The sequence below is a fragment of the Didymella exigua genome (genome assembly GCF_010094145.1).
Source record: "Didymella exigua CBS 183.55 unplaced genomic scaffold M421scaffold_2, whole genome shotgun sequence".
Lineage (NCBI taxonomy): Eukaryota > Fungi > Ascomycota > Dothideomycetes > Pleosporales > Didymellaceae > Didymella > Didymella exigua.
In genome coordinates this window covers 1,217,987-1,243,517 of record NW_022984776.1, presented here as the reverse complement: position 1 = coordinate 1,243,517, position 25,531 = coordinate 1,217,987, and the positions used below count along the sequence as shown (strand labels likewise).

General features: G+C 52.9%; 11 protein-coding genes and 1 non-coding gene across 12 annotated transcripts in view; 8 read left to right on the top strand and 4 right to left on the bottom strand.

Annotated features, from left to right (window-relative positions):
* Positions 1-1,587: 1,587 nt before the first annotated feature.
* Positions 1,588-2,328, top strand: M421DRAFT_88796 (uncharacterized protein; the record flags this gene model as incomplete). Its single annotated transcript, XM_033597703.1, has 1 exon — positions 1,588-2,328. One exon carries the CDS (start codon positions 1,588-1,590, stop codon positions 2,326-2,328), a length of 741 nt encoding a protein of 246 aa, XP_033453874.1.
* A 1,029-nt stretch (positions 2,329-3,357) lies between these two features.
* Positions 3,358-4,841, top strand: M421DRAFT_201631 (uncharacterized protein). Its single transcript, XM_033588115.1, has 2 exons — positions 3,358-3,623; positions 3,709-4,841. The coding sequence occupies exon 2, from the start codon at positions 3,793-3,795 to the stop codon at positions 4,693-4,695; it is 903 nt and encodes a 300-aa protein (XP_033453873.1). The 5' UTR covers positions 3,358-3,623; positions 3,709-3,792; the 3' UTR covers positions 4,696-4,841.
* A 1,076-nt stretch (positions 4,842-5,917) lies between these two features.
* On the top strand, positions 5,918-7,351 carry M421DRAFT_1008 (uncharacterized protein; the record flags this gene model as incomplete). The annotated part of the gene is made up of 1 exon (XM_033586567.1): positions 5,918-7,351. One exon carries the CDS (start codon positions 5,918-5,920, stop codon positions 7,349-7,351), a length of 1,434 nt encoding a protein of 477 aa, XP_033453872.1.
* On the bottom strand, positions 7,323-8,964 carry M421DRAFT_415973 (beta-lactamase family protein). Its single transcript, XM_033590897.1, has 4 exons — positions 8,776-8,964; positions 7,872-8,728; positions 7,686-7,823; positions 7,323-7,635 (listed from the first exon to the last, which is right to left on the bottom strand). Exons 1-4 carry the CDS (start codon positions 8,858-8,860, stop codon positions 7,486-7,488), a joined length of 1,230 nt encoding a protein of 409 aa, XP_033453871.1. The 5' UTR covers positions 8,861-8,964; the 3' UTR covers positions 7,323-7,485.
* A 500-nt stretch (positions 8,965-9,464) lies between these two features.
* M421DRAFT_88792 (carbohydrate esterase family 1 protein) lies at positions 9,465-10,430 on the bottom strand (the record flags this gene model as incomplete). Its single annotated transcript, XM_033597702.1, has 1 exon — positions 9,465-10,430. The coding sequence occupies one exon, from the start codon at positions 10,428-10,430 to the stop codon at positions 9,465-9,467; it is 966 nt and encodes a 321-aa protein (XP_033453870.1).
* Positions 10,431-11,209: 779 nt separating this feature from the next.
* Positions 11,210-12,388, top strand: M421DRAFT_88791 (uncharacterized protein; the record flags this gene model as incomplete). Its single annotated transcript, XM_033597701.1, has 3 exons — positions 11,210-11,265; positions 11,452-11,741; positions 11,790-12,388. The coding sequence occupies 3 exons, from the start codon at positions 11,210-11,212 to the stop codon at positions 12,386-12,388; spliced, it is 945 nt and encodes a 314-aa protein (XP_033453869.1).
* Positions 12,389-15,565: 3,177 nt separating this feature from the next.
* On the top strand, positions 15,566-15,652 carry M421DRAFT_t10. Its single transcript has one exon. It is a non-coding gene; the product is annotated as a tRNA-Asn (tRNA).
* Positions 15,653-16,527: 875 nt separating this feature from the next.
* M421DRAFT_415968 (uncharacterized protein) lies at positions 16,528-19,013 on the top strand. The gene is made up of 3 exons (XM_033590896.1): positions 16,528-16,943; positions 17,089-17,892; positions 17,944-19,013. The coding sequence occupies exons 1-3, from the start codon at positions 16,782-16,784 to the stop codon at positions 18,715-18,717; spliced, it is 1,740 nt and encodes a 579-aa protein (XP_033453868.1). The 5' UTR covers positions 16,528-16,781; the 3' UTR covers positions 18,718-19,013.
* On the bottom strand, positions 18,853-20,960 carry M421DRAFT_201524 (SET domain-containing protein). Its single transcript, XM_033588114.1, has 3 exons — positions 20,525-20,960; positions 19,003-20,412; positions 18,853-18,885 (listed from the first exon to the last, which is right to left on the bottom strand). Exons 1-2 carry the CDS (start codon positions 20,643-20,645, stop codon positions 19,106-19,108), a joined length of 1,428 nt encoding a protein of 475 aa, XP_033453867.1. The 5' UTR covers positions 20,646-20,960; the 3' UTR covers positions 18,853-18,885; positions 19,003-19,105.
* A 233-nt stretch (positions 20,961-21,193) lies between these two features.
* Positions 21,194-22,307, top strand: M421DRAFT_97713 (putative glyco protein endopeptidase KAE1; the record flags this gene model as incomplete). The annotated part of the gene is made up of 2 exons (XM_033598530.1): positions 21,194-21,545; positions 21,598-22,307. The coding sequence occupies 2 exons, from the start codon at positions 21,194-21,196 to the stop codon at positions 22,305-22,307; spliced, it is 1,062 nt and encodes a 353-aa protein (XP_033453866.1).
* A 1,054-nt stretch (positions 22,308-23,361) lies between these two features.
* M421DRAFT_395722 (uncharacterized protein) lies at positions 23,362-25,484 on the top strand (the record flags this gene model as incomplete). Its single annotated transcript, XM_033590094.1, has 3 exons — positions 23,362-23,806; positions 23,851-24,814; positions 24,887-25,484. The coding sequence occupies 3 exons, from the start codon at positions 23,362-23,364 to the stop codon at positions 25,239-25,241; spliced, it is 1,764 nt and encodes a 587-aa protein (XP_033453865.1). The 3' UTR covers positions 25,242-25,484.
* A 3-nt stretch (positions 25,485-25,487) lies between these two features.
* Positions 25,488-25,531, bottom strand: part of M421DRAFT_415961 (tryptophanyl-tRNA synthetase) — a 1,692-nt gene continuing 1,648 nt past the window's right edge. The window contains exon 2 of the mRNA XM_033590895.1: positions 25,488-25,516. The gene's annotated coding sequence lies outside the window, so the exon portion shown is untranslated. The remainder of the gene's footprint in view (positions 25,517-25,531) is intronic.

Below are 25,531 nucleotides of genomic sequence, written 5' to 3'. Positions count from 1 at the left end.
GTCTTGGAGGTCTGGGAGCACCTCACTGCTAATCTAAGGATGCTTTAGACCTTGACGAACAACACGAGTTGGTTTGGCATACTGCAGGAGAAGATGCCCTGTGCGGGCAATAGTAGAGGGTAACAGCCGACACCGTCACTCTAGGCACGAGTGCTGGTTTTGGGTGCGGCCTATGAGTCCAATCGCGTGATCATATTGCTTGCTGAATTTAGAGCATCGTATGAAATGATATGGGACCCTTGAAGGATTTTAACGACTTGCTACTCAATCAAGAAGGATTGTCGGCACAAAACTGGCCTATCATGCTGATAAACAAGTACCAGCACACTATATATCCTCGACACTTGACGCATCCTGGCTGCACCTATTTCTTGTATAGTCCATATCATAGGCTCTTAGAAAATACCTTGTGATTCAATGAATAGCCATGTGCCGTCTGTGGTCCATCTGACACCGACCAAACAATTTGAGACCCTGAAGGTGCCACCCACTGCTAACTACCTCATACAGCCAAATGAGACACCGAAAATATCCAAACTTTGACTGAGCCCGTATATATAAAATCTCTCTGGTTGGTTATACAGTGTGATAGACAGAATCAAGGATGATCGACATCTGCTTAATGGCTGTAGCCACCCAGGGATCCGTCGAATCCAGGTTGAGCGCAGCCCGACCAAAGTATGGGAGGATAGGTCGTATATCAAAATCACGTAGATCTTGAGTGCGAGCTGAGTACATCTCTCCAAGACATCTCGAGTTGCTCAGGCTCCACTGCAGCGATCGAGTGAAAGTGTGCAGGAAGCGTAACCACCCACGCAAGTCACAACACTCGACCACGAGCTTCACTTCCTTGAAGCGTAGACAAGTGGATATAATAATCGCATATTCCACTATTCTCTACCCGCTCTTGATTCAACCTGCACCTGTTTGGAGCTACACCAACACAATCACCATATGCCCGTAATGTTGGACACACTCTTTACGACCACAGGAGCATCGGACGCAACTAAGAACCGCGCCCCAGCAAATATATAACTCCCAGAGCATTTTGTCCATATACAGTGCACGCGTCGCGCAGCTGCGGCGTCTCCCATCGAGGCACTCAGGTATATCAGCACAGCGTCGGCATGCTTAGCGACCAGTGACGACGACGCCACGGCTTCGAGTGCGACGCAGATCTCATCAGACATCGACCCCGACTCCGGCTACTAGAAATCTGAGAATTCCGATGGCACAGCTAAGACGGATGCTACCTCCATCTTTGACAGCGATGGTGAGAGTATTACGCACCTCCTCGAGATCGCTGAGGTGTCCACCCACAAGGATGCTAAACTCGAGAAACTCCACGCACAACTCGTCCAGAACCAGCGTCAGCTGCACCTACAGGGTGAACAGTACCAGGGGCTACAGCAGAAGTACGAGATCCGGCTTGGACAGCGTCGAGAAGACTTTGAAAAATTCAATAACGCCTACAGACGGTGACAAGATCTGGTTATTCGATGCCGTAAGCTCGAACGAGAGCTGAAGGCCAGCGCCAAAGCGAAAGATAGTGAGATGCCACGGCTGAAGCACAACCAGCGTGTCGCGATGTCGGTCGTGGAGGGCGTGCACCAGAAAAAGCTGGAAGAGAAAGACGACGAGATTGGAGAGCTACAGACACAGCTTCGTATGAAGGAGCGAGAGTTCTCTCAAACCGGAAGGGCAAGCAAGGATGTCATGAATGTCCGCGTGGCAGCGCTTGCCAGTGAGCTTGCGCACAAGGATCGCAAGATTCGAGAGATAGAAGCGGGAAGTATGACCAAGGACAACACTATCCAGCAATTCGAGGCTGCGAAGAATGAGATGCAGCTGAAGTTACGCGGAGTGGTAAAAGCAGCGGAAACCAACCGCAAAGCCTGTGCTGAAGAGAGGAAGGCCATGTCCGACAATTCTTACCAGGCACATCTCAATCATAAGTACTCGTTACAAGCACAAGCGGACGCAATCGTGCGATTGACGAGCGATAATCGTCGCCTCGAATTGGAGAAGACTGTGCTGAGCATGACCGCGTCACAGCACCAGCAGAGGGGCTTTTCAAGTCTTCGAGACACCGTCCTCCATACAGTACAACAACACGACTCTGGAAAAGTAGGAGGCGTCGATTCTGACAACAAGCTGGATTTTGTTGAGATGTTTCTTGGTGGAAGGCGACAGAGACACAATATTACGTGCAGGCATGGACGCGGCGTACAATTGGCTGCTGGATCACTTGTACACCTTAAGATTCCCAGAAGTAGGAGTTTCCAGCATCTCGAGACGTGGACTAGTAGACTGGCAAAAGGATGGTAGATGGGGCTGATGTTGACACGCTCGAGTCTGCAAGTTTGGCATTTCTGCGATTACGCAATGTTCGCTTGTCGAAAGTAGGAATTTCTAACGTCTTTGCAAACCGTAGCTTTAACATGTTACTCCACGAAATATAACATTCAAGAATTTTGCAGTCTGGTTTGTATCACATATCAAGATAATAAATGAACGCGCTTGATGCGCTCGATGTCTCTTTAGCTGCCGTTCACCGAGTTTGCCTCCTCTTCAGGGGCCTTCCCTCTGCCTCGAACGCAACAGCAAGCGTGAGAGTATAGTAGTATAACAGCCTAGATATATTTCCTACACCTTCTCTTTCTCTTTACCAATTTAGAAAATTCCCTCAGCTCGCCCTGCTCAAGCAGAGTGCACTTCAACATCCAGCGACGCTACCTGATTTCACCTACACCTAATCACGTAACCGCTTTCCCCGCGATTATGGCCACCCAGCCTCTTCGAAGCGACCCTGCAGCTCAGCTGTGGGATACTGCGCCTTGCTGTCGCCATTTTCTCCACTATTGTTGGTCTATGGTTCGTTGTTACAGCCAATCAGATCTCGAATTTGAGGTGAATGGAAGGCTTTGGAGCGTCTTTTGAGCTATCCGTTGCTATCGCATGACGATGTCCTCTTCCTATATTATTATGGATGAGGAGACTGGACCAATGCGATGCCTCTACTGCTGCGTATGCTCCACCAAACGGTGAATGCACTGACCTACGATACGACGATAGTACAGGAGAATAGACTCTGGCTTAGTCAAGAGCTCCCAGCCTCCTGTTTCTGGAGAATTTGAAGTCGCCAAGGTGCTCTTCAAGCTTGATTCTATATTCCCTTCTGAACCTTTCTACATCGACACACTTTTAATCATTACCATTTACTTCATCATGTCTCCTTCAAAAGACTACAAGTTCGTCGCTGGCGATGACAACCTCGATCTGCACCTGCTTTTTGACTTCAACAAAGTCACTGAGGGTGCTGCCCACCTCCCTCCCCCCCCTAGAGACCCCCTCGCCGCCCCTCGCCTCGCCTCTCCGTTTCGTGGGCCTCTCGAGAACCTCCAGGATCAGGCAGTCGGTTGGTTCTCGCTTTCCGCTCCTGACCCTGTTGATAGCCTCGATACCATCAATTTCAATGACTTCCTGGCGCTTGATGAGAGCACCGACGACCCTCCGGCTTCCACCGACGACCCTCCGGCTTCCACCGACGAAGCACCCGCCGCACCAGCACCAGAACTGGCTGACGCCAGTCCCTCTCAAGACGACCGCGCCGCCCCTCTAGAGTCAGCTGAAGACTTCTCGGCGGCCGCACATCTGGACGCTGCGCGAGATGAAGTTGCGCAGTTGAAGGCTGTGTTGGCGGCTGAGAATCTTCAGCCGGAGCGCTCGACAAGCAGCAGCCCGCGCAAGCGGAAATTGGACGGCAGCAAGGTGTCTCCGCCCAATGGGCAGATGATGACGGCGTCGGGGCCCATTGAGGCATTATGGTCACCAAAGGTGACTGAGGATGAGTACAGCACTGCCTATGTCGAATTGGCTCCACCAACGGCGCCAAAGCCTTCTTCACCTCAACACGACTTCACCGCACAACCCTCCACACCTCCAGTAAATATCAAAGACGATCACGCGATCTCACCTGAGGATCTCGAGTCCATCCAACAATTCCTCGACGACAACCCCGCCCCCGTCTACAGAACATCTCAGCAAGTCAATATCTCCACTCCACCCTCCGACATCACCATGGCACACCCAGTCAACATGAATACCAACCGAAAGGTGCAAAAACAGGCTCCAAGGCACGTAGCCAAGACCCTTACCAGCACCGCCAATAGGGTCAACAAGAAGGCCAAGGCCCCACCCAAGAAGAAGACGCAACACCAGCGCACCACCTCTACAACTTCTAACATCACACCGTCACCCAGCTTTACCTCATCTCACCGCAGCATCGACGAGCTCCTTGCCTCCAACTTCTATTCTCTCGATGCGCAAGAAAAGGTTCGCATCATGCTGCCCATGCTTCGAAACCTCGACCCTAGGGAGCTCGAGAAGAACCTCGCCGCTCTGCCCTGCATCCAAGCCAAAGTCGCTGGTCACAAAGTACGCGTTGCGAAGCCCATCCATTACTCTCCCCCCACACCCGAAGACGATGATATCCTTGCTACCAAACTGACCTTCGGCACTCCTCCCTCGCCCACACCTGCTACTAGGCGCAACTTCGCTTCACCACCAGCTCCAGCCACTCAGGATTTGCACAAGATCGCCCATGTTGGTGTCAGGGAATACCACGGTGCGGTTCGTCAGCGCGAGGCTCTCGAGAAGGCTGCGGCGCTGCAGGTGCAGGCCAAGAAGCGTTGAGCTTAACACACTTTCACTTTAGCGTTCTGGCGTAATATAACAGGGGCTCGTTACGATACAGGACACGATCACGATATCAAAGGACATCTGAGTGGTTACGGCGTACATTCGTAAAGTTCTCAGTATCAGCAGCGCCTCGAAGATTGGCGGCTATGGCATCAATACTGGCGTTTTGGTTATTGGCATCACGAAAGCTCTGGCATTGGCTGGGCTTCTGCGCAGTAGGCGCATGAATTGGTCAGCTGTCTCCAAATTTTCGCTCCTCACATCACTGGCATGAATTTCTGGCATCATGAAGGCGCAGGCATCAGTTGTGATCCTCGATCATAGGCGCACGATCTCGTTGACGGCCTCTACATTTGCTTTCAAACCATGGACTAATATAATCATTCACATTCAATACTTTCTTCGATCGTCTGTGCTACCCTTGTGTTTGACAATACAAGATTGACAAATGTGCAGCGACACGACAATTTTGTGTAGCAAACAAAGAGGGCATGGACAGTTGCTGATAACGAAATCTACCACCAGCATCTAGAATTTGTCACATCGAGAAGCCCCAATTCCCCAAAGGACAGCATAGATACCAGCTTAATACACTACAGGCCCCCGTGGAAGAGCATAGATATTGCCGTAAACAACCGCGTGAGTTGCAAAGCAACAATCTTGACATTCGACGGAAGGCCCTCCTGCCCATCCTCAATTTATATGAGGTCCATGATGACCGAGTAGTTGACCTTGCGCGCCTGACCATGCTCTGCGAAAGTGATGAGATTCCGCAAGATTGTACGCGAGCGCTGTGAGGAGGGTTCCAGAGATGATTTATATGTCTTAAAATGATGCGCCGCGTAAGTAGTCACCATCAGCTGCTTTTTCTCTCGCATCGTGGCCTCAGAGCCTCAAACTGCATACAGATGATTCTGCGCGCGCAAGTTCACCCAAGGTCAAGCACGCTCTTGATGTAAGTGTAACGATGGTGGCACAGTCGACCAAGATGGAAGCAGTCACGATGCATGGGCTTCAGTGGCAGGTGAAGTGAAGTCAACTTCTGCGCCATCACCGCGCATTACCTCATCGATCTCACCTTCGCGCCTCCTCTACGTGGTGCCAATCAAACTCCATACATCGGTGGCGAATTCATTCGCGCCCTCATACCAGCGTCGACAACCTCCAGGATCCCTAAACCGCGGATCGTAAGATCGACATCTCAGCTGCTATTTCAATGTCATCACCTGCCCCTTCAAACAACACGAAGTACTACAGCGCACACCGCGGACCGGTTTTTGGCGCAGACGGCAAGTTCGACCATTTCGCAAGACAATGCGATCCAATTCATCTCCAAAACGGGTATTGGAAATTCAGCACCAACGACGACGACCGACGCGCATTCCTGCGGGGAATGAGTGGCCCGGAGGATGTTTTGAAAGCCCAAGATGCAGGCGATAGCGATTACGACGATATAATGCTGCGTTGGGTCCCAGGCGAGCTGGACGAAAGCAACAAACTTTTGGTTGGTACAGCTGCAGCGCATTTGCAGACCATCTGCAACGAGAGGAAGCTGCTGGGCAAGACACTATCCTTTCGAGGTGCAGTGCCGCTCTACCCACTCTGCACCGACCCGAGACTCTTCCAGTACCGAGTAGCGAGATACGGAATACAGAAGGGGCTGTTACCAAATAATCTACTCGCGCCGACATCGCCACCCCCAGGGATATCAACTTCACAAACGAAGTCGCCAAGGACGGCGCTGTTGGTCACCTCCACACCAATCAGCAGCCATTCTCATCTCACCCGTCGAAGCTCCCCGACAGTAGTGACACCCGCACGGAGGCCCTCGTCGCCGTCTATCCAGAGCGAGACTGCGCGGCCGTCATGCTTAGAGCCAGCCGCAGCAGTCCCATCCTCCGACCATGCTCAGGTCCGGTCGAGCCCGTTCGTCGCCGATAGGGAGCATGTGGGAACAAACGCTCGCTCAGGGTCTGTCGAACAGCTGCAGACCTCTTTGGTCACGAAACAGCACTATCGCAATAGTTCGCCGCTCGATCCACAAGTCATTCATGAGGATGTGGCAAGCACCCCTGCAGTTGACCTGACGGACAATCCGGCCATGTATCGGTCAGAAGAGCGCTCCTTGGATGAAAACGACGACAAAGACGACAGTGAAGTGTGCTACACGCACGACAACGACGTTGCCGCCGATGATGCAACGGACAATGTTGGCCATCTGTCCCTTGCAGCTTCGACGCATGCAGACCTCTTCCGTGCCCAGATGGCAGCCCTCCCATGTATAGACTGCGGATGTCTCGGAGCTCATGCTTCTGATTGCTGGATCAATGAGGCTACACTGAGCCTGAAGCCTGGTGATGAGTTGACGACGGCTGAGCTCAAGCGGCTTGCCGATGATGTGGAGAGATTCGATCCAGGGCCCTGGGCAACACATTATGGGCCCCAGCAAGAGCTTGTGGAAGATATCGGGACACATTTTAAGGGCATAGCAGAGGCTATCCGCAATCTCGATACGACTGCGGACGACCTGGAGCTGCAAGGGCTCGAAGATCGGTTCACTGTTCTCCTCTGGGCGTTTAAGTCGGTTGGCAAGGTCCAAGTCCTTGAAAGCTACAGTGAGCAGACGGATTTCGAGATGCTAGACATGTAGCTACCAGATAACTTGAGGTTGGAGGTGATCAATGCACCAAGAGGTTGCGGATTTACAATCCAGGGTTAATTCTTTGATAAGACAATCGCTCTGGAGGTAGTCAAAGCGCTTGCATTTCATCGGATGTCATTCCCCTAAAGGCGAGGACTCTTACTCCCACCCGCTTTGTACTTCTCGTAGATACCTGCCTCGAAGCTGCGGTCCAGCGCTGCGATCTTTGCGTCACCAGTGGGCAATACCTGTATCGCGTACAAGCCGCAGATGCCGGTCTTGCGGTCGACCCACTTTTTCAAAATTAGCTACAAGTCAAGAACTCAAAACAAATGGAACGTACCCAGTTTAAGTTTGGCAACCCACCCCAGATCATCGTGCCCGTTGCCTTGCCGTCTGGCTGATCTTCCGCCAGGAGAAGCCCTCCGAGACCCCAGTCCTTCTTCACATCCTTGTTGGTTCCGCCCATTGCATTATTAACCTGGTGATGACGTCAGTAGACTCAGCCAAACTGTAGAGAACTACTCACGAAGTCATCCTGCAGAAGGCTGTTCAACGCTGTCGCAGAGCCCTCTCCCAGCTGCGGTTTGAAAAACTCTGTCAACGTCTCTCTCTTCAACAGTTTCTCGTCCTCATCCGTCGTGAGTACTGCCTTCAGCACCTTGAAGTAGTCCTCCGGAGACGTAAACACGCCCTGGCCGCCGAGGCAATCCTCAATCTCAGACCCGTCGGTGTCCTGGTGAAACTGCTTTCCTCCCATGTGCTTGACTGTACTGGAGCCTGCCTCCCGCTCACTCATATCAGCCATTCTCTCCTTCAGGTCCGCCCGTGAGCTAAGCTTGAAGGTGATGTCCTTGATCCCAAGGGGCTCCCACAAATTCTTGCGCATGTGCTCTTCGAGTGTGGCACCCGTGACTCGCTCAATCAAGAGACCAGTATAATCGGTGCTGGAGCCATACATCCAGCTCTCACCTGGCTCAAACATAAGTGGTGCATCGTAACGCTCCAAAATCTTAGTGCCGGTGTTAGGCTTTCGCCCGTGGTAAGCACACCAGGCCAGCAACTTGGGGTGGAAGTGGTCGTAAGTCAAGCCGCTAGTGTGCGTCAGAAGCGTACGTAGGGTGATGGGCTTAGTGTGCTGAATTTCAACAGGCTTGCCGCCGTTGTCGAAAGTCTGTAAGATCTTGAAGTCTTTGAGTTCGGGAATTTGGTTGTAGACTGGGTCGTCGAGGGTGAGCTTGCCCTGCTCGACAAGCTTCAGGGCGCAGATGGAGGTCATGAGTTTGGTGCAGGAGGCGATCCACATGATGTCACTGCTTCGCAGTGGTTTGGCGCGCCCAGACTCCATGGACGTGTGACCGAAACTCTTGGTGTAGTTAAATGAGCCTTTCAGTGATAAGTATGCGCGTCTAATAGAGAGTAAGGGAATATACCATCGCGATTGGAGGCAAGTAAGACGCAGCCTGGGATCTCTTTGGCATCGACGGCCTGCTGGATAGCAGTTTCAAAGTTTGCCATGATGCAAAAACATCTAGACGAGGGTTTTCTTAAGTTTATTGCCGGTCACAGAAACAATCTCTGAATCACGGAAGAATTGGGCAAGGATGAAAATTGGAAGGGAGAGAACGCACCGTGTAAGAGAGAGAAATAAACCCAGAGAGCGGTGAATATGAGCTGACTCTCGCTTTGGATTCGTCCATGGTCAGTCTATGTGATGTACCTCGGCCCCCGCTAATGCGGGGGTATTCATGCAAGTTGCCCTATTCAGCTAGAGTGTAACCCTTCACACCGCTGACGGTCTTTCTTACTCTACTAAGCTGACACCTGAGCAGTCTAACAATCAAGCCTGTGTACACTTCTCAATACCATTGGCCGAGTTGAAAAGGTGTCTCTCTAGTTGTGAGACAAGCTGACAATCTGAATGCTGTAATACCCAATGCATTTGCGCATTCGGACCACATCTTTTGCACATGCACTGAGACCCGCATTGTATTGATTTGGACAGAGAGACCGTTCTTATGGATTGTTTCCCTATGGCGGCTGATGTACTCGATTTTTTACAGAGTACCATACCGTCAAAAATTGCGCATGCTGCTCCAGGTAGTGCGCATGAACTAAATGCTCACAAAGTCCACTTCTTGAACCATTTAAGGATGATAGGTGTGGCCTCTGCTTCCCTGCACGTAAGATACTTTGCAGTATCGCCGTTTGGGAAAGAGCTGGGCCAATTGTGGAACAAGTTGGAGTAGTTGTAGTGAATGACAGTCTCCTCCCAACTGTACCTGGTCACTAGTTCGCTTCCACTGCAGAGGTGTGATGTTTTGTTTGCGTCAACCTCGAATCCATCGCGCTTGGCCCAGTCATCTACATAAGTCACGATATCAGTGGAGTTCGCAGTGCCACGCGTATTCTCACCGCCGGCATAGGGGATCGTGGTGTCCTTAAAACCGTGAAACTCCATTATTGGGATGGGAAGGCGGCTGGGGTTGCAAGGCGGCAATTGTTGGGTTGAGTCCAGGTAGATGGCTCCTGATACTGGTGCAAATGCAGCGATCCTCCTCGTAGCTTCAGCGTCGCAAGCGAGCACTGTCGTGAAGCCCGCGCCGTTGGACTTTCCAGTAGCCCAGATTCGCGATGTGTCGATGCAATAAGTCTTTTGAAGTACATTGAGCAGCTCCAATGTGAAGGTCACGTCATCGACTGACGGTGGGGAGTCCGGGTCGCCTTGGAACTGCTGGGTGCGTTTCGAGTTGTTCATGGCTACACCTTCCGGGTACACAGAAATGCCTTCGAACCCATACGTTGCATTCGAAAATTGCGAGAGCTCTTCTTGAAATTTGGCATCTTTGCCCCGGCCGTGGAAAGACAGGATCAGGGGGACCTTCTTGTTTGTGTCGTACGATTTGGGAAGGTGAAGACGGTATCCGCGTGGAGACACCCCACTGGCACTCTCCATAGTGAAGTTGACGGATTTGTCCGCCTCGAGACCCTCAGGCAGAGAGCTGCCGCAGCCATGCTGGACATCCTGTGCTAATGCGCTCGACGCGACAGCTAGGGTCGCAGCGCTGAAGAAGAGCGAAGAAATCATTTTGACCGGTTTTATAATGTCGTCCTGATAGCTTCTAGGGCGGAGGGGTTCGATCTTCTTAAAAAGTGCATTTGCGCGTTGATCCGAAGGCCACACCGGCGGTTAAGGCGACCAACTTTTCATGCTAGTGGGTGCTCATTCCCGCGAATTGATCGCACTGGCGGCGTCGCTGCTGCGACTGCCATAACGACCGTCGTTGGATTGCGCGAGACGACAGACATCATCGTGAATTGCCCCGGATTTTGTCGTTTTCGCAAATGGCGTATAGGAGCGCCTGCACGACTGCGCCATGACTGCGCCATAACTGCGCCGTGTGGAAAACCCCGGATGTCGAGACGTTGTGAGGCATTGCTTGTGCATGACCAAGCCGCTACCGGTATTGATGAGTTTATAGGGCCGTGCGGATCTCGATGGTCAGTCCCAAGTTTGCTGCCTGATCAGTGAATACCATCTCGTGTGACATCAGACTTTCGGTGTTGCGAGGTGTTTCTTTCCGGTCACATTCTGTCCCTTGCGATCGTGGGAGGTTGCCCGCATCGACCTTGAAGGCGAGCTCCGCGGTAAGCCGTCAGCAACGGAGAGGGATCAAGGGTTTGGTGCTCAATCTGCGGCGCCCTGTAGCAGCAGAAGCTTCGGCTCTGGACCTTCGCCCCGCGATCGGCAACGAGCTCGTTCCATATCGATCCACTTTCAATCTGTGAGAGAAAGGCCGACTTGCGGCGGAGCACAAGATTAAGTCTGTTTAGCTCACTTACACATGTCATAATCGGGAACTCGCTATGTCAATCCTACGAGGATCGATACATGATCCAGATTCCAGAGGTTTCATTGGCAGGTGCACTTGATTTTGGCCCCGGTCCAAGCGCATGCACATTGCGGGTCGGCGACTACACCACACTGAGAAAAGTGTGTTTTTGTCCCGGACCGCCCTTGCGGGCTCACTCCATAATCCTACGGCTGGATATCCTTTCCACAACTCCAGTCCTTCCTACGTTTGTCGGCAGACCTACACGGCTTCCAGTATGCAGCTCTTCAGATTCTCAGGCTTGGTTACTGCCGCGTGTCTCTGGTCTGCTGTCGCTGCCTCGAACTCGACCTGCTACTTTCCCAACGGTAAAGAAAACAATGGCGGAGCATGTAGTCCAAACACGGAAGTATCTGCGTGCTGTGGACCAACCTTTGTCTGCCTGAGCAATGGTCTTTGTAAACCAGGGCCGGATTCCAAGAAAACCTACGCATACAGCTTCTACCGCAGTGGCTGCACAGATGCATCTTTCCATTCCACGTCATGTCCTCAATTCTGCACAGACAGTGAGTTTCACAAAGACGATGCTGTGGCCTACACTGACTCGTACTTAGCGCCCAACCACACCGATCGTGGTCAAGGCGTGAAGAGTTGTGGCAATGATACTTACTGCTGTGGAGCGTCTGGCGACTGTTGCACAGACACGCTCAACGTCTTTTCACTCAACGCCGCGGAGGTAGTTAATACCATATCAGCCTCTTCTGCATACATCACAGATACTGCCAATGCTACTTCATCAGGGGATCTGTTATCTGGAGAGAACAACCATGCCATGGCAATAGGACTGGGCGTCGGTATCGGTGTCGGAGGATTCTTACTCATATGTCTCGCTGTCCTTTACTTGCTGAAACGTAGAAGAAAGGATGGAGAGAACGCTGGCTACGAGATAAAGGAGGAAAAGCCATCTGAGTTGGATGCACCATGGAGAGCCCAGTTACCAGATTCAGTACCTGCCTCTGCACCTACCATCAAGGCAGGCCACACAGCATCGGGGACTGGGGTGATACATGAGATAGCAGACAGAGGGACAGAGAGTGCACCCCCACCACAAGAGTTGGAAGCGCATACTTACGACTGGGAGCCTCGGAATGAGCCTGAGCCACGGGATGGTGGCTTCAGACCTGAGGACTCTGAGCATCGGTCTCAACAGTAGTCACTCGCTATGATCCTACTCATAATACCAACTGTGTATAAGCAATGGAGGGTTCGCTTCCACATTGTTCGCTTTCAATGTACTTGCTTTCATTTGAGGTGAAAGGCAGCTACGCGGTAGCATTTCCTCTACCGCAGCTTTCTGACATCATTGCCGCTCTATCCACTACTCATACTCACCTCGGAGAACGATTCTGGCGTCCGCACGTTCTTGGTACGCCCACGCATAAATTCTTTTTCACGCCCGCTTCCTCTTCCTTTCCTCAAGTCCCCAGTCAATGCCTCAACACCAGCCCAACTCTCTGTCCTTTGTGACCAACTCGCTAGTCTAGCGTTCACTCGCTTGCCTTCATGTTGCTAGTGCTCTAACGGAGAGCTGTCTACGATTCTCAGCGTGGAGTGACGCGGTCGTAGACGAGCACAGGTTGTTCCCGTGGCCCGATGTCTCACTCATTGTTCACCAAGCAGCTCAAGACGTCATGATTAGGGTGAGCTGGTTCGGACACATTCATAGCCTCTCTGAGTTTTCCAGCGGTTCCGAAATCGCTTCTCGGCCATCGACGTTATTCATCTTCACGACTTCCTCGACCCGAGCCTCGTGTGCTCACGGACGACCGAACAGCCTTGCCTGAGTGGGCCCTTCTTAGCATGAGCTCGTGGGGTTCTCAAAATACCTAACCGCAGGTGGAGGAGGCAGGGCATATGGGGATATATTTAACCATCTCGAAGGAGTTGCCTGGGGTGACTGCCTTTGAGCCGCCCGACATTGGGGCTGCGACACCGGCGTGCGTTGCAGGGCGAGGATCTTACGACGGAGCTAATTTGACGCTCTTCCCGATATGCGCCTCGTGACCACTGCCTAGGTGTGCTCATGGGGCAAGTACTCATGCTTCGACGACGTTACGAGGGCAGGCGAATACCTGCTGGTAAGGGACGTCAGTACGCTCACTTCGCATATTCAATGCCTTGAGCACATCTAATGCGTTGACTTGCTGCGGCGAGGCAAGGTACTGCGAGGCCACTGTTTTTCATCGATATAGTCGGTTGTTTAAGGAAGAAGGTCAGGCTCGACAATATCGACATTTTTGAACGACGCTCCAGGGTGTGTTGAAAGCCACAAAGGTCGGTCAAGAAGGGATGATGACTGTAGACCTTGATAGTATCACCATAGTGTATGACTGCGCTCTACATAAGGAGTTGCGCATTACGCCCCACATCGAATCCGTGTTATGTATTTGTCCATGTCTAATCTCCGAGTCTATCACGTCGCCGCATATCCTCCCCGATTGCGCTTGCACTACGTCTATCTACAGTAGACGTAAAATATTTTGATAGACAATATCGCAATTCAGATGGCCTGATATTGTGGTCCATGAATACCGTGCCGAAAGGTTTGCTGTCTTTCGAATCATTCACTTTTTGTGACAACGGACACGTATCGGCTTGTCGAATGGCGGAGTTGTAAGTCGCGTCTAAATCAGCACTTTACATCGAGTGTTAGCGCGTAATGAATTCTATTACACCGCTATTCGCAGTGTCGCCCTTGGAACTGGTGCAGAGAGAGTTAGATATGGCACTAAGCTTGAGACCACGAGCCGGGTCCCAGTTCTTACACACTTACTTGAGATCGCAGTTGGCGACTTTACTGCATGCGGCTTCACAGTGATTGTGGTCGACGAGCTTTTCACATTGCAAATACACGGATTTATCACCTGTGAGATGGTCAGTGGTGCGAATATGATAGGCATATGGTCCGACACACGATCGCTGCGTAGGTACTTGCGTTCTAGTCCAAGGATTTGAGCGCTGCCAGCGAAAGACGGCCGTCAATGACGCATCCCAGGGCTTGCCGTGCCCAGAGTCGTATGCTACTCGAGTAACAGTGTTCTCAGAGATGAAGCTATCATCAGACTTGCCCTTCGAATTATGGTCGCACTCAGCATCAAAGTACATCTTGTGATGCGGCTATTTCTCCAAGAGGCTAATATCGACAGATGTCATGCTGATCCTACTGTCCTGTTCGCTGAGGAGAAGCTTCAGCATCTCTGTTGGATCTCGATCATGCCACTTCTCGTCTTGATCCCTAAAAACTCGCCCGTGCGTTCTGGGGGAGTGGAGTTTTGAAACTCGGTGTAGTATCCGCTGTCACTGCCATAATTGCACGAGCTACGGTCCACAACTTGATTGGTTCCTCAATATAGTGTTGGAAACGTTCTTTCATGGCGTAGTCGTTGAAACAGTACGTGATCGTGCAGCGACCGTCGGTGCGGCGCGACGTGATCGAAACGCATCTACGGACGACCTCCGCGTAATCCTGGTCAATACTTACCGCCAACGTCAGCAACGATGGCTGTGAAGTTGTGTGGGACAAGGCGCAGAGCATACGCCCCGAAATTCGTTACAATGCTGCCGAAGAGTAGACAGGGAACGTAAGTCGGTCGCATTAAGGTAGAGTTCCGCCTTAGTAGCGAGAAGGTGTGACGTGAAAGGTGTTGCCGGCAGCGAAGAATACATGAAGGGGTCAAGTACAAGGCGAGGGCTATGTGGTTGGGGAACTCGAATCGCTTGTGAGGAGCGACCATGTTCGCACTCGTGTTACAACCTGTAAACTGAAAAGCCATGTCGGAAGAGAGTACCGCCTTGGCTGCGGCCAAATTATGAAATGGCAACTGCTCGACACCACTATTTCGACGAGATTCTTTGCCAGCGTACATTTACGAAAATATGGCTTGTAACGTGAATTTCATTCGACCTGGAGAGCATCCAAGTCACATGCTTATTCCTGATGCTGCTGTCTTGATATCACAGTGTCAAAGCACGCCTTCTCATGATACCTGGGTAGCGACCATCGAGATTAACTACATCGAAGTCAAGGACTGGATTGACCTGCATGTCTGTCATGAAGAGACGATGACGGGTACGGCGACAGGGAATAGAGGTTACAACTAGCCTCCTTTGCTGTGGTTGTGAAGTTGCAAGCGATTGTTGTGACGTAAGTATGGCTTTACTTGAGGCTCAAAGGTATAGTAACAGGCCTACATGGGTTGGGAGCTCTTGCTCGGACCACAAGCATTACTTTCGCACATAACCCAGCTTCCAACCAACATGGTTTCTGTAGTGATAAACAAACGGTGTCTTGATTACTCATCAAAAAGCAGAAACTGGGAACATCTGCAAGTCCCCCGTGGCGCAATGGTCACCGCGTCCGACTGTTACCGCGCGACGGCACATCGGGAGATTGGAAGTTCGATCCTTCCCGGGGGAGCGATGGTTTTGCCTGTCTCTTCTGCCTGACAAACTCCTGAAGTTCGCCGATTCCTGAATGTACCTAGCTAGGTAGTACTTACTATCAAGACCTGGAAGCGCAGCTGACTTGTGCCCCCTCATGCCTTGATCCCGTCCTACTCTTCACATATTTTTGGTGTATGGCAGTGCTAGCATTGACATCAGGGTCTCTCTCTTGCAACCACTAGATCTTGAGTTCGCATCTGACCATGCACGCGGTATTGTGCTTCTAAGGCACGATTCGCCGTCTCAAGGCTCGCACTGAAGGGCTATAATGCCTTTGAGATGTACAATATAAGGCTCGAAGAATCAGATTTTAACGATATCCATCTCAGTAAAAATGATATGGAAGATGTCGTTGCAGATGAATGAAGATGTGTGAGAAAGGATGATTGCTCGCTGGCGATCGAGCGAAGATCATCGCATACGCTAGGCCGCAGAAAGACTAGCTGCTTCCCTTTTTGTCTCTGACGAACATGAAACTGCTCTTAGGTGACCTTTATAATTAGCGAAGTTGCAAAGGAGCTCGCAAGATTTATAGACTAGGCGCAACATGAAGGCAAGGACATGATGGAGGAGCTGCTCTCTGCAAGTGAAAGCGGGGATAGCAGGAACTAGTACGCGCAAACCGGCGACTCTGTCGCTCTCCCTGTCAGCATCAAAGTAGGTGATGATCCTTAGGGCACTTCTGATTTAATTGTCACCTTATCAAGCTAGGCTACCTTGCAATGAGAACGTTTTGTGCATTGTAAGGCGCAGCTGGGCCAATAAGAGATTTTGCCACCGACACCGCTTCCATTTCCGGCACTATTACGCAGCTGGCACGCCCACACGGCAGCCCCTTCGCAACCTCAAGAAACCGCTCATCCAACCCATCAGAATTTCTCAACGGCAAATCGCATCCACAACCATCGAAATCCATCACATGCATCTCGGATCCTGATGCGCTGGAATCTACAAGTAGTTTGAGACCCATATCGGCATTATTGCGACGCGTTTTTGTCGCGAAACCGCGTGCGCAGGGCCGGAGGCGGCCACCTGTCCCCAGGGCAGAGACTGCGGTCACGTGCATAGCGTCGACGAACGCCGACCCGCAGGGTTGAAGCAACATGACGCAGCGCGTCACAGGCCAGCGCTTCCGCCAGCGCAAATTATCTACAAAGCAGAACATACCTGTATTGCGCGAAAATGAGGTCGAAAAGCACGACGATGATGAAGCGTCGCGACATATTCCGAAGGTCGAGACTGGTGTCGAGAAGGGAGAGGAAATTGTAAGTCTCGCACTAGCCGCTTTGGGGTTTCATGATGTGCAGGAGCACAGCGATGCACTTGTGTGCATGTCGAATCCTGCATCGCATTGCCGTGCAGGAACTCACCACTATCGTATTGAACGACTCTTACTGACCCCATTGACAGGAACATCATTTGCAAGCCGTCATCTCGGCGGCGCAGGCAGCAGCGCAAGGCGCTACTGGCGGTAAGATCGCTCAACTGTACATCCCCACGCCAGAAGCAACTGCAAGTCACTTGCAGTACGATGGGCTTTACCCCAAGCGATTCACGCAGCCTGCGACGTACATCCGTTTCTCTTCTACCGTCGAAGATACTTCAGGATGTCCATACAATATGACCAGTGATGATGCCGCTTTCCTCAAAGCGTACAACCAGAAGAGAACCAAAGGTCCCCATTGCTCCGAGGACGGATTTGAGGAGGTTATGAACTTCTTCGAAGAGACTGCCCAGACGAAACAGCCCTTCTCGGCCGTCGGTGATGCTCCAGTACTGGCGTACGAAGATCTGGAGTCTGATTTCGACGAAACGATCAGCGAGAGCGCGAGAAGATTTGCCAAAGACGTCTACTCACATTGGAAGAACCAGAGATTGCTCAAGGGCAACCGGCCTTTGCAACCATCGCTGAAGTTCGAAACCAATCTTGAGACTGACGAGGCAGATCCTTATGTCTGCTTCAGACGCCGTGAAGTACGACAGGTTCGTAAGACCCGAGGCCGAGATGCGCAGGTGACCGAGAAGCTTAAGAAGCTTCGCAACGAGCTGGAACAGGCCAGACTTTTGATGACTCAGGTGAAGCGGCGGGAGGCTCTAATGAGGGACTCCCTCGCCAATGACAAGCAGATCTTCGAGCAGCGCCACGCTGTCAAGGAAATCAAGAGGCGACTCAGCATCAAGATCGATGACGAAGAACTCCTGATTACCCAAAAGGTACGTGGAGACTTCGTCAAAGAAGCCCGGAGCATGACTCACATTGTACAGCCTGCACCCAAGCCTAAGCCAAGACCTGATCTTGAGAGAGTCCGCCAAAATATCCCTGGCATGAAGCCTCAGGTCACCCGTGCCGATGGACGTATTATCGATAGTGACCTTGTATACCTCGAAGAACAACAAGCGAAGAAGACGGAAGCCATCGACACCTTCATCGAGGACAACCTCGTCAAGCACCAAAAGTGGAATAATGGTTGGGTGGACGCAACGTGGCGACCCATCACACCACCGCTGGAGCAGGCTGCTGCGAAATCCGAATTCCGTACGGTCTTCACAGAATCGCAACTGCCCACCCCTCCAGCCTCAGTATCTGATGATGAAGGCGCTGACTCCATGGCGGTAGTACGTACGAACGCACCGGATACACCGCGACGCAATGCCCGCATTCGTTTCGGTACCCCCCCAGATGATGTACCTTTCCAAGACCAGTCCCGATTCCGAAGACGCATCGGGCGAGGTGGACGTGTGATGATCGATCGACGTGGGGTTAAACGCCAGAAAGTCGAGAGCAGCCAGCTAGACGACCGTGTTGCGGACCGCTGGAAGTACTCTGGAGACAGTAGTGAAGATGAGCAGACGTATGCTGTTGATTGGACAGACAATCTGCACATCAGGTACCGTATCATGATCGAGCGTCAGGGTGAGAAGCAGCATGCTCAGCAGGCCGCAGGTGCAGCCCGGAAATCGATCGAGAACAATAACCGATCTGCGTCTGGTCACCTAATGCCGCCAACAGCAGCTCCTGGCCCCAATACTGCATCGTAAACCTTCTTTTTCAGCAGCCTTTTGACGACGATACTTGTTGGTTTGTGCGAAATATACCCTTTGATTCTTATTCGCGAGCGAGGTGATCCAGCTGGCGGAGCGGATGCACCAGAGACATGTACAACATTCGGCTGTCGGGGAGACGGGGTCGGGCGCACTGGAGGACGTCTCTGGATAGTCATTAGCGGTCTCTCCGGTTGATTTTGGATATGTAAAATACCTGCAATTGCGGGCTACGCAAGGCACAGCCCTGTACACCTACAAGAAAAAAAGCAGAAAACTTACCAACCCACGGGTCTACTATTCTAATGCTGCTGTGGTGGCGGTTCGTTGAACGTGTGCGACAATCGATGTGCGGCGCAATCGTCGAGATCACGAGATAAGTCGTCTATGCCCTTTGCTTCTTCTCAGTGCCGCCCATCTCCACATCTCCTTCTTCGTCTACCTCTCGTCGTCTCTTTATCGCGACACCTTCTCTTGCGAATTTTTCAGCCAGTGCTTCTTCCACCTGCTTGAGCAGTCTCTTCTCCCCGATTCGTACTGCCTTGGCCATGGCGAAGCGTCGCTCTTTTGAGCCAGGTCCGCCGACGCCGGGTACGTCAGGGGAATTGCGGACGTCATCGTCAAGGCTCGTATTGTACTGTGCGAGTCGTGTCTGAATAAGTCTATGCAAGAGCGCGCCACCTTTGCTAGTCATCTTTTCGGGTTTCGGTAGCTTGCCCTTCTTCTTGAGCCGCTCAAAGTCTTCCTCTGGCAACAGCAGAGTCTCCAAAAGCACCACAAGCTCGGGAGACAGGCTCTCTTGCAGTGTGAAAGGGTCGCTGACTGTGAGGTCGTAACCAGTGTCGACGACTTCTTGCTCATCAAGGTACTCGATGCGCGATTCCGAGTAAATGCCGGCTGTCGTCGCAAGGTCGGTGACCAGATCCATAGAAACTTCTGCGACATCATACTGAGCGTAGTTGTCGGTAATGTATCCGTATCGACGCAGCAGATCAGAGCGAGGGAGCGGTCCGTAGTCGTTGAAGATCTCTTCGCCGGCGCGTATTGGCTTTAGAGCTTTCATGTCTAGGGAGCTGGCCTCGTAGAAGAGGCAGGCGTTGTTGCGGTCTCCATCAGCGTTCAGCATATCTGCCAGAGGCACCATGCCCTTGGGAAGAGCCTCATCCTCGTCTTCTGAAGCGTAGCCTTCCTCATCGACATCTTTCTTCAGCACCGAGGGTTCGACGTCAAAAGCGTATGCCATAATCAGCGAACCCATACGGTGCATCAATGCGAGATTGCGCTCGTCTCGCATCTCCTCTGCCTTCTGTGGCGCACGCTCGTCGTCTGCGAAGAAGATGGGTGCAAACTCTTTCACGACAGGTATCAGCTGCTCGAGGAACATCTCATTGGCGCTGTCCCTCCCGATCTTGTTTACGACGGCGCTGGCTTGCAACTCGGCGAGTTCGTCTTCGCTCCAGTACATGAGGGTGTCAAATTCAGCGGGCAGGACTGAAAAGTACGTGGCCCAATTGGATGCTTCGCCATTGAGGTACTCGTAGAGCATGACGAGGATGAGGGACAGCCATGGTCCAAGTGTTTCGAAGGTCGCGGCGGGGATCTCTTTGGACAAGATCGAATTCTCGACGCTGAGGATCGCTGACCGGGGAATGCGAAAGAGGAGTTCGTGCTCAGCGATGTCCTGTGTAGCAACTAGTCCATGTTAGTGTTTGAGTCCGTGGGAGGAAGTGGAAGCAGTGCTGTGAAGGGCTGGGTGGCTCCCTTCGGACTGACCGACTACAAGTGTTGGAAAAGGGCCGCTTACCCACGCCTCTGCCAGCTTGCGCATGTCGCAGATCTTCGAGTTTGATCTTTGGGCTGAGTTCCGCTCCAGACCGCTGAAGCCATGCCAAGAACGCCTTACCAGCACCGTCGAAGTCTGCCATAGTCGCGTGAGGAGCGTCGTGGCCGTAGAAGTGGAGGCTGGAAATGTGATGGATTGTTAGCGGCGCCGAGTGTGCTTCTCATTGGTCACCTCGCCAGCCCGGAGTCTCCACTCTCAAATGCGGAGGAAGGAATCGGCACGTTGTGAGCTTGAAAGTCGGAGATCATCTCGGGGAGCTCGGGGAGAGCGAGAGTGTTGTGTCTAGGCTCTAAGAAAAGGAAAGTTCCAGCAGTGCCAGCTCGAGGTTTGCGTTGCCAAGCCAGACCCCGGGATCTCTGAGCGACATTGATGTAGCAAGGGTGGGCCCAGCCTGTCAACATGCTTAATCCCTCACACTCGCATTAGTTCAATTTAAGTCGCAATTTTGAAAGGCATGAAGTCGACATTCTACGTACTAACTAGAATGGTACCAGTGGTTGGAATGCTTGAGTGACGCTAGCCTTGCTTTCAGCCCTACGACCGAATTCGGTCTCGGCAACGCTCTTTGGACCCCACCATTTGTGAATGTCGAACGCGTTTGAAGGCTCGCGCACAACACACACATTCAAAATGATCGCCATAGGGTTAGAAGGAAGCGCGAATAAGATAGGAATTGGTGTGATTCACCATCCGGCGCCGGACAAGCCTCCTGTCATCCTCTCGAATTTGCGACACACATACATTTCCCCGCCGGGCGAAGGTTTCCTGCCAAAAGACACGGCACTGCACCATCGAGCATGGGTCGTACGTTTGATCAAGCAAGCGGTGCAACAAGCCGGTGTAAAGATCGAGGACATCGATTGCATATGCTACACAAAAGGACCTGGCATGGGCGCGCCGTTGCAGAGCGTTGCGCTTGCAGCGCGCACCATCAGTCTGCTCTGGAACAAGCCTATGGTGGGCGTGAATCACTGCGTCGGGCGTCAGTAATTACCGTGCGTAAAGCTACGGTCGTGAGGCTGACACTTCGGCAGACATCGAGATGGGCCGTTCGATAACCCGCGCGGACAACCCCGTCGTCCTCTACGTGTCCGGCGGTAACACGCAGGTCATTGCCTACTCCGCAAACCGATACCGCATATTTGGCGAAACCCTCGACATTGCAATAGGAAACTGCATAGATCGGTTTGCGCGTACCCTCATGATCCCTAACAACCCGTTTCCGGGATACAACGTCGAGCAGCTGGCAAAGAAAGGTAAAAATCTCATAGATCTACCGTATGGTGTGAAAGGCATGGACGCAAGCTTTTCGGGCATATTGGCAGCAGCAGACCTTCTGGCACGTGGCTTGGACGAGAAGCTGCCTTACGAGAAGAGACTCAAGACTGAAGATGGAGAGCTGGCCACGAGAGAAGACATGTGCTTTTCGCTGCAAGAGACCATATTCGCTATGCTAGTAGAGATCACGGAGCGCGCCATGGCCCATGTTGGCTCGCAGCAGGTGCTGGTAGTCGGAGGCGTTGGCTCGAACGAGCGCTTACAGGAAATGATGGGCATGATGGCAAGAGATCGAGGTGGCAGTGTTTTTGCCACAGACGAGCGATTTTGCATTGACAACGGCATCATGATCGCACACGCCGGGCTGCTGGAATACTCGACGGGGATCATCACGGGTCTGGAGGACACGACTTGCACGCAGAGATTCAGAACTGATGAGGTGTACATTGGGTGGAGGAAAGACTGAGGATTCAGCGGGGTACGCTGTGTGTTCCCTTTAAAAGATACCCGATCTTCATAGCATACCACCACCTTGTCCACGACTCGTCTTGAGGATGATCAGCTCCATCTCGTGCACCATCGATGCGCTAAGCAGGAAGTAGATAAAAGTTGCGCCGCACTACTACTGGCTGGTAGGGAGGGCAAGTTTCAAGTGACGGACTTCGGGCACAATGTCTACGCAAGACCATGCCCCGATCTTTCGCGCCGAAAGAGGCTGTACCTATGAATGGGATCCTGTCAGTATCCCGTAAGGCGTTCACTTATCATCCCGAAGCTAGCGCGGCGTCGTCATCTGGTTGGCTCGCTTGGGTCGACCCCCTGCATGTAGTCGCGCTTGGTAGCTAACTTTCTTGGTCAGGCTCCGGGCTCCGGTACCCTCGTACCCCCGATGAGGCATCTAACAATTTTAGCATGGGCGTACTTCTAAGCTCTAATCCACCGCTGCGCTGAGCCCCCTTGGCTGGGAGATCTCAGTACCCGGGTTGTCAGTCTAGGTGCCACTACATACGCTGGCGGTGGAGATGGAGTGGTGCTACCTGAGGCCAGACAACCTCTAGGGCGTCAGCGCGGTGTGAAAGAAAGTCTACTAGGCGGTGTTACGGTGATGCGATGATGCGATAATTGTCAGAAGGGCCGGCTGTACTGACATGCTCCAGCTATTGTCCTGTGCAGCAGCCTCTGTTTTCGCAATTGCTAGACCCAATGTCTCAACGGTGCTCCAATCGGCTGTGCTAAGGAAGATTCCACCGCTAGCTAACTGTATGCAGTACTATTCATGGGCTTGGACAGGGTTAAATTAGTACCCCGATTTCAGGAACGCTTCAACAGCCCACTGCTATAGACTGCCGAGTGTTCTATACAATGTGTTCAAGTCCGGCACTTGTGCACGAGGTCTGCACCCACTGCCGCAGAGGCATATTCCCCTCGTTTCAAGTTTCCCCCTATCAATACAGACCACCAATACTGTGCGCCCCACCGGTCCTGACAGTCGAATAATACAAAAGCACATGGCTATTATGATGGATGCAGACAGGAGGCTGACTAAAGCCCTGGAAGTAGCCAGTGATGCTCTGCAGCACCTGTCCATGTCGCCAGACTTCTCTTGCCTCGACTGTACCCACATCGACCGGTTGGTGGGGCGAGTCGTCGACCTACCAACCGAGGGCAACCAGAGAAACAGTAGGCGAAACCTCCTGGTCATAAGGCAATGGATGATCACGGAAGGTCCAGGCGTGGTGCTCCTGGAAGTCCTTGGTCAGCTGTACTGGCGCCTGGGCGAGCTCAACAGCAAGCAGTTTGAGAAGTTCAAGGCGACGCTTCAGCAACAGCAGCCTTACTTGTCGCTCATCCAGGACACTGCCGCTGTCACCCTGGTTCTGCAGAGGTTGCAGCATATCCAGAGAGTGAAGGCGGAAGCGTGTCAGGATTTCCTGTGCGAGCTGTCTGATCTGACCGGACTGAAAGGTAAGGGCATGCTCATTCGAATATACGACCAGCACTAACTCGAGCAGTCGACTCTCCAACAGCTGAGAGAGATGTCTCTAGGTCGAGGTCGAGGTCCGGCAGTCCTTTTACACCGGGATCGACCCACTCCTTCGACAGCGGTTCGTCGCAAGAGACCGGCTTTACGAGTCTGGTCAAGTACGTGCCGTCGCCGAGTGCGTGGGCGGGCGACATGGAACAGCTCCTGATTGACTTTTACCTCAATGGGATATGTCCCGGGCGCACTGTTGCGACGCAGTCGAACGGCTACATGTCGCTGCTCCAGGTGGCAACGACCTGTCCCAGCACGCGCTTTGCTCTGCTCAGTCTATCCGCCTCGTACATATCCGAGTACTTGCCTTCGCAGAAGGACCTGTATCAACACGCCGAGCTGTACTACTCGACACAAGCTCTGCAGGCGCTCGCGACGCAGATCGCGAACGGCGACGACTACAACGGCGCGCTGGCCACGAGCATGCTGCTCATGCACCACGGCGCTGTCAACAGCTCGCCAGACGCGCCGCTGTGCTGGTCGTGCCACGCGAATGTCTTCGACATCATCCCCGACAGCATGATCGACCATCAGTCGGAGCCAGCGCTGTTCATCCGCGCACAGCTGACGCTCGCTCGCACGGCGCAGACGTCCGAGACGCTGAAAGCGACGCGGTTCCACTCGCTCGAGACCAGGTCGTGGTACGAGGGCACACGGCCGAGCGAGGGGCGGAAAATCTGCTCCATCCTCGGTGCGTCGCCGCAGGTGCTGTTCATCCTGTCCTCCATCACCGCTCTGGTGCTCGACGGCAGGCTCGACGGCAGGCTCGACGGCGGCGACAGCACCACCCTCGCGTACGCGCAGTTCCAGGAATCGCAGCTCCAGGCGCTGAGGCAGTGGTCCGCCGAGCCGCGAGGGCCGGAGCACGACATACTGGTCGCAACCGCAGAGGCGTTCCGGCTTGCGGCGCTGGTGTACCTGCGGTGCCGAATCTACGGGTACGTCTTCCACGGGAGAGTGCACACTGCACAGTCGGACTACATTTGAACGCAACGACTGACAAGGCGCAGGATGACGCGGTTCCACCCCTCTGTGGTCGAGGCGTCCGAGGCGCTGTGCGCGCTGCTCCTCGCGCTGCCCGTCAAGGGCCCGCTGTACACGGCCATCTACCCGGTGTGGCCGCTGTTCGTGGCGGCCGTGACGGTCAACTCGGAGAAGCGGGACCGTCTGTACCAGCACGTGGTGCCGATTCGCGAGGGCGACAAGAACACACTGCCGGCGGTGCTGAGGCGGGTGAGCGGCATGCGGGTGTGGCTCGCGCAGCAGGACGCGACGTGTCAGCGGAGAGACGGGTGGTGGGAGGAGATGCTGAGCCCACGGAGTAGTACGGTCGCGTTGGGGAGGAACCTGCTGTGCTTGGGTTAGGGTCGATGGACATGGCCGGCATCTACATGGTGTGCTTCTTTTGCGGTCGCGTTGGGGAGAACCTGCTGTGTTTGGGGTGAGGGGTGAGGGGTGAGGTTGATGGGCATGGCTGGCGTTTTGCACGGAGTGTTTCTCTGGCGCACTTCTGTATACCCTTGGACTTCTTGGATTCGGTCATCGCACCGGCGTCCTACACGAGACGTGGCGTTGTATGTACTTGGTCCCGCCGTTGAAACAATTCATCGTCTTGTGTTGGAGCAATTCATCGTCTTGTGTTGGAGCAATTCATC

What these genes read in the sequence shown, in the direction of transcription:
- M421DRAFT_201631 (XM_033588115.1), top strand. Translation starts at nt 3,793, where the DNA reads ATGATGACGGCGTCGGGGCCCATTGAGGCATTATGGTCACCAAAGGTG.
- M421DRAFT_415973 (XM_033590897.1), bottom strand. Translation starts at nt 8,860, where the DNA reads ATGGCAAACTTTGAAACTGCTATCCAGCAGGCCGTCGATGCCAAAGAG. An exon ending in GCCTTCTGCAGGATGACTTC is followed by an intron (nt 7,824 to 7,871) that starts GTGAGTAGTTCT and finishes CGTCATCACCAG; the next exon opens with GTTAATAATGCAATGGGCGG. An exon ending in GGTTGCCAAACTTAAACTGG is followed by an intron (nt 7,636 to 7,685) that starts GTACGTTCCATT and finishes ATTTTGAAAAAG; the next exon opens with TGGGTCGACCGCAAGACCGG.
- M421DRAFT_415968 (XM_033590896.1), top strand. Translation starts at nt 16,782, where the DNA reads ATGACGCAGCGCGTCACAGGCCAGCGCTTCCGCCAGCGCAAATTATCT. An exon ending in TCGAGAAGGGAGAGGAAATT is followed by an intron (nt 16,944 to 17,088) that starts GTAAGTCTCGCA and finishes CCCCATTGACAG; the next exon opens with GAACATCATTTGCAAGCCGT. An exon ending in AACTCCTGATTACCCAAAAG is followed by an intron (nt 17,893 to 17,943) that starts GTACGTGGAGAC and finishes CACATTGTACAG; the next exon opens with CCTGCACCCAAGCCTAAGCC.
- M421DRAFT_201524 (XM_033588114.1), bottom strand. Translation starts at nt 20,645, where the DNA reads ATGGCAGACTTCGACGGTGCTGGTAAGGCGTTCTTGGCATGGCTTCAG. An exon ending in GCAAGCTGGCAGAGGCGTGG is followed by an intron (nt 20,413 to 20,524) that starts GTAAGCGGCCCT and finishes AACATGGACTAG; the next exon opens with TTGCTACACAGGACATCGCT.